Consider the following 9,404-nt stretch of genomic DNA (forward strand, 5'->3'; position numbering starts at 1 on the left):
GAGATAAGAATCTATGAAGCTGGGAGGAAAACAAGTCCGTGGCTTACTCACTGACTATAGGAGATCAAAAAATATTATAGTAAACCTGGAATCTACAAAGACAAAGCAATTGTTTTCTCTGAAAAATATGTAGGGTGTACAGAATTTCTGGGATTTGTCTGTAAATCACCCTCCGGGCCCTAAAGGTGACGTTTTAGGGAAACACTAGCGTATCAAGGTGGGAAGATAGGGGGAGGTGTTTTGTGGGCTCCCATGGTGGTTAGGTAGTTCTCAGAAGACAGGCCTGGAAATTAGATAATTGCTGATGTCATATTTTTCACGCACACACACACAATTTGGCGTCCTGGGGGCTATAAAAGCAGCAGCTTCTCCCTCCCCATCACAAGCAGAACCATCACAACAGGTATGAGCTCCGGCAGACTTGGTATGATCGGTTTGTGTGTTATGATACTTCTCGATACTTCATTTGTTTTCCTTTCTGTTCTTTTTGTTTCTTGTTCTCTCGATACCAGGTTCTCCTTCCCTAGTCGCCAATTGCTTGAGTTCGTGTCGTCCACAATGGCTGCCCTGGAGAAGTCTGTGAGCTCGATCCTTACAGGGACTCTGGCCGCCAGCTGCCTCCTTCTCATCGCCCTGTCGGTACTGGGAGGAGAGGCTGTGCCGGTCAGTTCTCCCTGCAGGCTTGACAAGTCCCGCTTCCAGGAGCCCTATATCATCAATCGCACCTTCACACTGGCCAAGGAGGTACTCATCTCCACCTCTCTCCCCATTTCTTTCCCATCTTGTCTCCCTGGAACCGGAATAGTTCTTAAAATTTCTTCAGAGCATGTCTAAGATCTATAAGAAACCAGCACGTATCTCTACTGGTAGATCAGCCGTCATTTTCTGTCTCTTTCTAGACTCTTTTAAGATCGAACTTTACCAGAGACCTTTCCTTTTTGGGCTTTAAGATATTACACTGAGTTTTGCCCAAAAATGAGCTATTTAGTAGCCCATCTGACTATTCATTGTCCCCTTTATTCCTCTGATCATTATTTTCTTTTAATTTTTAAAAGATTTTATTTTGAAATAATTTTAGATTTACAGAATTTCAAAAGCAGTGTAGAGGGTTACTGTCTATCTGTGATTTTGTGTTAAATATATAGGTCCTATTGGGAAGCACTGACATCTTAATAATACTGAGTCTTCCAATCCATAAACGTGATCCTCTGATCATCATTTTAAACTAACACACATCTGACTTTTTTCTTTAGTCTTCATGGGGCTGCTCTGGGGATGGGGAATAGAGTATAGCTCTACTTACAGACATTCCTTCCAGCTCCTTGACATCCAGGAACTTAGTCTTTTCCTCTCTTCCAGGCTAGTCTGGCGGATAACAACACGGATGTTCGTCTCGTTGGGAACAAACTGTTCCAGGGAATCAATGTAAGCCACAGTCACGATGAACAGAGCCGGGAGCCATTCGTGGTTATCTGGAGCGGTGGTGATGATGGGTTGGGTTGTCTGAATGTTGCCTAGCATGACCTCTGCTGTTTCTCGCTCACTAGCAGATGAAAGAGCGCTGCTATCTGTTGAAGCAGGTGCTGAACTTTACTGTTGAAGAAGTGCTGTTCCCCTATTCTGATAGATTCCAGCCCTACATGCAGGAGGTGCTGCCCTTCCTGGCCAAGCTCAGCAGACAGCTAAGCCAATGCGTAAGTTCTTCTTCCCATCTAAGTCCACCCACTCCCAGCTGCCTGCCATCCCGCCTTCTGCGTCAAGTCTTTTTCTCCTTGATCCTCACCACCCCTCCTGTGCTGGCAGTAAGGAGTGCCTCAGCAACACTGTTATAGGAATCAGTCAGAATCACAGAGTGCTTACTTTTGCTTTAATTGAGTCACACTTTGACTTTAAGGTGAAAGACCACAGGTGGCTTATTTGTCCCTGGGAAACAGCAACTCAGGTCATGTGAGCAGAGAAGGGTGCTGGGCGCTGTAGGGAAAAATGCCTATTAGTGGAAATGGATCCACCAAGTATAAATTGATGGAGGGAAGGGACGGGAAAGAGAGAAAGACAGAAACGGGAAGATTTAATGTTCGGTGGCAGGTGAGTGAAGATGGCTGCTCTCTTGATATGGGAAGTGACAAAATCAGACGTGTATGAGCTTGATGCCTCTGAACGTGTAAAGCTAGGAAAAAAGGTTTGAGTAGAGTGGGCAGAGCTAAGGGGGCCTAGTCTTTATTGAGGAGGCCCTACTGTTCACATAAGATGTTTTAGGTACATTTCTCGTTCTGAGCACACCTTTTTGATGAGGTACAGTGATGGTCTTATTCTTGACGGGATTTGCATAAACCACTCCACTCTTTCTACAAACCTCAACCTCAGTACGGTTTCCCAAAGGTGAAGCAAGGTCCCGTGTAAGGGAAATGACTGGATTTTGGTGTCCAAGGGAATTCAAGAGTTCAGAAAATCTAGGTCACTGGTGAAATCTAGGTCATTGTGGGCAAAACTGCTAAGAACTTTAATTCCAGGTGAATCGTAACATACCTCAGTTTAAGACACGGAGGCTTATTAAGCTTCAGTACCACAATGTTAAAACAATTACTCTGGTTTTCATTTTGTAGCATATTGAGGGTGATGACCAGCATATCCAGAGAAATATGCAAAACCTGAAGGACACAGTGAAAAAGGTACTACTGATAACTATTTAATGCTAAGTTATAGAAGAGAAAAATGTTTTTCTTTCCTTGCCGTTCTTTCTTTTTCTACCCCACTTCATGATTTTTTTTACTTGATTCTCCTGCCATTGGGTTGATTATTTGCGTGTGTCTGTGTGTAGATGGGTCTATATGTTTATAAATCAATTTCCAAATTTTATAAATCATAGAATTCTAGAACCGGCTGGGAACTCAGGAGATCTAATTTCACCACTTCAAGTGCTAGACAAGGCCAGTGGCAGAACCAGAAGAGAATGCAGGTCTTCTGAATCCCATCTGGGCCAGAAGCAATGGCTATGACTTTTAGTCATATTAATTCTTAGGGAAATGTAAGGTTCCTACTGATTCATTTAATCTGAAGAAGCATTTGTTCAAAACCAGAGAAGTGCCTGGGGCCAAATTTATTTGAAGCCATTAATTTGATAATTTAAAACTTGTAAACATATACCTGGAACCACCATAACAAAGAAGCTGGACTTGTATATAGGATGAATTTCTGGAATGATTGATACTTATATTTAATTTTTATAATCTAATACCCAACAGCTATTGATTTTAACTTAAAAGTAAGAATGAACAACCCCCAATTTCTTTTACACATTTTCAAGCAGAACGAAATTATTAATAATGGAGTTACTGTAGGGAAGTGAACATCCTCTTTTCTTCCTCTCTCCTTTCCTTCTTTTCTAGTCTCCTCCCTCCCTCAACAATCCCCTAGTGAGCATCTACCTGGTATAGGCTGGTGTGCATTTGTACAATGAATGCTACTGTCATGTGGCCTATTTGGGGAAAAGAGCAACAGAAAGCTCAGACTAGCAATTGTGACTCATCCAAAAACCAGAGGTATGATTAGCAGCAGCGAAAGTGACAACTTTGCAGGCAGGTACAATTAAACCTCAGAAACACGAAGGCTCTGGTTGGTGAGATTTTCAGTAACATGCGTAGCCTCAATTCCCGCTCCCCCCCCCCTTTTTTTCCATCTTGATGTTTTTTATAAAAAGTATTTCTTCCGGAATATAATTTAATGAACATGACTCTTTCTTCCTTTGATAACTGAAGGATTTATCATTTTTCACTGTGAAGATTAATTCTCTTGTCATAGAACAGTAAACTACATGTAGAGGGCGGAATAGTAGCATGCCACAGCTGAGAAGTACTTTGAAACATCCCTCATGTTGGCTTCCTCTGTTGGCTTTAGAAAAGTGAAGCGTGGGAGAGGAAAATCTGATGATGACCTATATGGGAAAAAACAGAGAGATTTTTAAAGCTTTTAATCCATTTTGAGAGAATCAACTTTCACATTTGCAGTAGGCTGCCATGTGGAAGAGTGGATATGTTGTTTTGTTTTGTTTTGTTTGTTTGTTTGTTTTACCCTATAGTTCCAGAAAGCCTAGTGACAGAGGAATGCTATTCAGAGAAAGCTCAGCAGGAGGAAAAACTGGTGGGCATTGTCTGCAGTGGGAGGGCAGTCCAGGGGTATTAATTCCCTGTCACTGGAGGTAAAAGCAGAGAGCAGGCTGTAGCAGAATGGATGACAGACAATAGAGCAGGAGGAGCTTTAAAATTCTTTATAGTCTTGGGAGTCTTTGAGATATAAAAAATATCCCTTGGCCTTATATCAAAGAAGTATGGAAAGATGGAAAGGTGGAGGAAGGCAGGAAGAGAAAGGAGATCAAAGTCTAGAGGACAATGATGACTTAGGCTGTTGTTCTCTTTGAAATAATCTTGAGCAAACTGAATTGATTCGATGAATTTCAGGGGAGGATGATCTGGACTTGAATTTGGGCTCCCTCTCCTACGGAGTTTGAAAGTCTTGTTTGCATACTGCTTGGAAGGAGGAGAGAAGGGGTGTTAGCATCTGTATCTGGCCTTCTACTCATTAAAGCAACTGTACAAGATGCATCTGGTATTTTCCCCACAAATGTGAAAACCTGGTTTTTTTCCCCTCCTTGGTCACGAAGGTGGGGACAGGAAAAGCCCAGGTGTATTGGTGGATGTGTAGCTTTTATTCGAGGCTGTTTGAGCTGAGTGGTCATGGACAGTCGCGGGGCTCCAGGCAGAGCAAGGCAGGATGAGTGGCACCTTGGCTGGGTCCCCTAGATCCCAGCACCGCCTCTCTCTGCGTGGTCTGGTTAGGAAGTGGTTTGAAGAGCTTCAGTAGTGGGAGGTATTGAATCTCAACTGAGATTGATGCCTGTAGGTGCCCTGTGCATTCAGAGAGCCATGATTTTAAAGTCTTTGGCAAATCGCATTATACTCTTGCTAAAAGGGCATTTTCTAGCAAAGTGTTTTATAAAAGGTGAAAACTTGGTTTTTCTGTTCCAGCTACCTACTCATGCCATCTCCCTCTAATTTGCCCCTCTTTAGAATACCTGGTAACCAAAGCTCAAATACTTGTGTGTTCTTATGTTCACAGCTTGGAGAAGGTGGAGAGATCAAAGTAATTGGAGAGCTGGATTTGCTGTTTATATCCCTGAGAAATGAGTGCACTTCTCCACAGTAAAGCTGGAGAATGGATACCTCATCGTTCCTGCCTTTTAGAAATAACAATAAGATCTTCTGGGGTTTGCTTTTACCATAAGGAAAATGGGAAGCCAAACTCCACAATCATGTATGGATTCTAAACAAACTCCTGCTCAGCTTAGAAAAGAGAACAATGTCACTTGTGTCTGTAAGACCAGAAGGCAGACCTTCCATGCATAATGAGATCTGTTAATAACATTTTATTGTAGTTGGTGTTTTATACACAGAAATTTATTTTTTAAGCAAATGTCTGTTCCCCGACAAAAAAAAAATTACTTTCCATTTCTTTAGGGAAAAATGCCCTAAATAACTTCATGTCCATTATTGATACTTTATATTTATGAATTTATTTATTATCATAGTTACACATTTTATTTATGTCATTTTACTAATATGGATTTATTTATTGACACATTATATGATATTGCTACTTAAATATAAGGCTAATGTTAATATTTATAACAACAATTATGGGACTGTAATATGTTTATTTGACCTCAATAAACACTTTGATATCCTAAATCTTGTGACTTTGTGATTTTTTTCCCTTTAATATCATCATCATCATCATTCTCATGTAGTCATTCTTATTTGTTAAATGGGCCCAAAATTTGTATAAATGATTTTGTCCCTGACTCTAAGCAAATGAGGTAGCTATTAGTATTGATGAGAAAGCTGAATCAGAAACATGTTAAAAAAAAACACTGTGTAGCTGTAAGTAGTTGACCCTTACTGAAATAGGTCTATCTGATTTCTTGGGGAGATGCTGTATTGCCTACGTAGATTTTTTATGTTGATTCAGCATGTGATTCTGAAAGAAAAATGGTCAGAAATCAAAAAGAATCCATCTGCATCATTAGCAGTTTGTGGATAAAAGAAAAGAGTGATGTTGCTGTGGGAGAAATACATGTAGCCTCTATTGCTGTAGGTGAACAGCAATAGGAAGGGCATTCTCCGGTTTTCCTGTAAGTCAGGAAGTAAAGGGGAGCTGATTGAGTTTGGGGATTCTTACCTGCTAGAGGAGTTTAGCCCTCATGGAGAAGTCCTGTGGGTGGAAATGAGCGAGATATTACAAGCACACCAAAGGAGAGGAAAGCAGTACATCTTCAAAGTTCGCAGTGTTACAGAGAAGAGAGAGAAAAAGTCGAGATTAAAGTCGGACTAGTTCTCTCTAGAAGAATGGACAAATGACATCATCATTGAAGCATATATAGGTCTTTCCACAGAAGGTGAAAGTCGGTGGTCAGGAGAGGTCAGTGATCATCTGTCTAAAGAGTTTCCTTCTCCAAAAAATCAGGAATCCTGGGTCTATTTTACAAGTCATTCATCAATTGTTTGCCAAATTCCTGAAGAATTAGGTCAAGACGGTAGTAATTAGATACAGAGAACAAATCAGTGGTTCCCAGTGGGGAGAGGGAAGGAAGGAGGGGCAAGACAGGCATAGGGGAGTAAAAGGTACAAACCATTAGGTATAAAATAAGCTACAAGGATATATTGTACAACATAGGGAACATGGCCAATATTTCATAACTATAAATGCAGTATAACTTTTAAAAATCACAAATCACTATATTGTACACCTGTAACATAATATTGTACATCAACTATACTTCAATAAAAAAAATAAAAGACTGGTGATTGTGAGTCCGTGTGAATTGCACATTCACTCGTGGATAAAGTGGAGTTAATACTTTTGGGTATGCACTCCAAACACTGAAAGGTACTAAAGCTAAGCTTCAAGGATGATGGAATGATAATTATTTCTGGGATAAGCTGAGGTTTAGAACTCTTCCCTCTCTTCTTCCAAATGAGTCTCAGTGTAATGATTTGAGAAAAAATTCAGTATTGTACTTGTTTTTGACCAGTCTTCTAGAAATTGAACCATGAATGGAAGGATACCTTTGAAACTGGATTCACAAATGCTCCTATCCTAGGGCAAGGAGCCTGAAATAAAGAGCTTTTAAAATCCTGATCGCCAGTGGACATACGGCTAAGGTGCCAGGATCTTCTTCAAGTCTGGAGGGCGCTGCTGGTAAATTTGGCAGCTACAAGAGAGTCCAAATTCCTCATAGGGAGTCTTGACAATCATTGGTGGTTACTGCAGCAACTCTCTCTCTCTCTTTTTTTTTTTTTTTTCATCAGTGGCAATGGCCAGCATTTAGCTGGCACTGTCAGCACTGCTCTCATTCTTGGCTTTCACAGGGGCCTTGGATGTCTCCTCCCCCAGCAGCAGATGGCAACACCCAGGTATTTAAAAAGACTCATCTGTAAGCTTGCGTGAGACATAAGCCCCCGAGACACTAACCATCGTTTAAATCTGATGAGAAGCCACTGGAGGGTTTCCAGTGTGGGGAAGACTTGATATGACGCATATTCCATAAAGATCACTTTGGCTGCTGGGTGGAGAGGAGGTCTAGGAGGGGAAAGCATGAAAGTCAAGCCAATGTAAACCTCGAGGAGAAAGTGGTGGCTGTCCTAAGGCAGAAGAGGGCAGAGCCAGAGAAAACTGGTGACACTCAGCTTGGTTGCCAGGGAAGGAAGAGCTATGTGTGGATCATATGCACTAACAGGAAAGGCGACTCTTTAATTTTTCTCCTGGTCCTTCATTTACACTATGTTATTCTCCAGCATGTGAATAACATAGTATTTCATATAGGAATGAAAGTAAAGACAGGCAGGTGATTTTGTTCTGAAAGGAGGTTAAGATGTTAAGATTTGGGTAAACACTAAAATCAGATGCGCATGCAGTGATACTAAGGGTTGAGAGCTAAGGTCCTACTGCCTCTGAGGCAACCACAGATATAGTGACTTTATCTTTAAAATCTACTTTCAAGGAATGTTTACTGTTGGAAAAAACAGGTGGAGAAGGCTGGGATCCTAATTACCAAGAGGAAATTGTGTTATTGCTATGGGCTAAGGGTAGGGAGAAGTAGACTGTAACTGCACCAGCGGGATTCACTGGCTTGTCTTTGCTCAGTAGTCTCACCAATGAAAAATTGCATCAACCCAAAGGAGACAGGATCATCAAGAACTCCATTTCTACAGGAATGAGGGTTTAAGTTATGTTACCAGATGGAGAACCCATCCAATGGAGGTGCAGGCGGAGGGTAAAGGGAAAATGGAACGGGTGGTGGTAGAATGCATTCACGATTATTAACAGGTCTTGTGAACAGCTATAAAAATAGGAGCTATAGCAGGTAGTGCTGTTCCATAAAATACCTCAAATTGCCAAAGCAGATGAGAAACAGAGGTGTTTAGGTCAACATGCTGTATTACCTGAAGGACCTAAAGAGCTCTCGTCTCCCTTTTGGTCCAGGAGGGCTCTGTTCCTTTCTGCCTGAGGCTTTCTCTTCCCTGCTGCTTCCACACTGGGGTAACATGTGAATTTTGTTCAAGTCAGTTTACTATGCCAACTAGAGGATGAGAGTTATTACATCTGAATAATTCTGACTACCCTCAGCCTTGTGTTTTGGTTGCTTCCCTTTTGTGTTGCCCTTCGTTCAACTCTGTTCTTATTACAGCTGCTAAGGATATTCAGAGTGACCCTGCTTGCCTCCTTGAGACACAGTCCCTACCTTATTTCTACGGGGTTTAACCGCTGGCCTCATTCTCTGCATCTCACATCTTATTTAACAATGTGTCTGCAGGTTGACTTTAATACCATGTGGAAATTGACCAGTTGTGTCCTTCCTAACAGGCGCTATATCTTTTTGAAACCTGAGTGCTGTGAGATTTTTTTTTTTTTGAATAGTTCCATCTGTGACATTTTCATCTTGCCATCACAGGCAGATGCTATTTTTAGGCACAATGACTGCCTAGGAACTTTATGAATCTTACATTGCTACTTGACTCACTGACACCCTTAGACACTGCAACTTAATTTAGTTCAGTGAGCAACTATTTAACTCATAGGGCGTGCAAGATCTTGTGCTAGGGGCTATGAAAATATAAGATTAGATATAACCTCAAGTAGTCTGCAGTCTGGTTTGAGAAAGACAAGCAAACAACTGCCCAGGGCACAAGTGGATTGAAACGTCCTGGGGCAGATGTAACTACAGGATGACCGGAGATGATGCCTGGCACTACTGAGGCATCAGAGTTGCCTCTGAGCTGCTCTTTTGAAGGATAAGAAGGATTTCAACAGGTTCCAATGTCATCTCTGTGAAATTTCCTCTCTTTCTTCCT

General features: G+C 41.4%; 1 protein-coding gene across 1 annotated transcript; it reads left to right on the forward strand.

Moving 5' to 3' along the window:
* The first annotated feature begins 447 nt into the window (after window positions 1–447).
* On the forward strand, window positions 448–5,199 carry IL22 (interleukin 22). Its single transcript, XM_064491260.1, has 5 exons — window positions 448–744; window positions 1,360–1,425; window positions 1,551–1,694; window positions 2,604–2,669; window positions 5,113–5,199. Exons 1-5 carry the CDS (start codon window positions 559–561, stop codon window positions 5,197–5,199), a joined length of 549 nt encoding a protein of 182 aa, XP_064347330.1. The 5' UTR covers window positions 448–558.
* The last annotated feature ends 4,205 nt before the right edge of the window (window positions 5,200–9,404 follow it).

This window comes from Camelus dromedarius, chromosome 11, assembly GCF_036321535.1.
Source record: "Camelus dromedarius isolate mCamDro1 chromosome 11, mCamDro1.pat, whole genome shotgun sequence".
NCBI classification, from domain to species: domain Eukaryota; kingdom Metazoa; phylum Chordata; class Mammalia; order Artiodactyla; family Camelidae; genus Camelus; species Camelus dromedarius.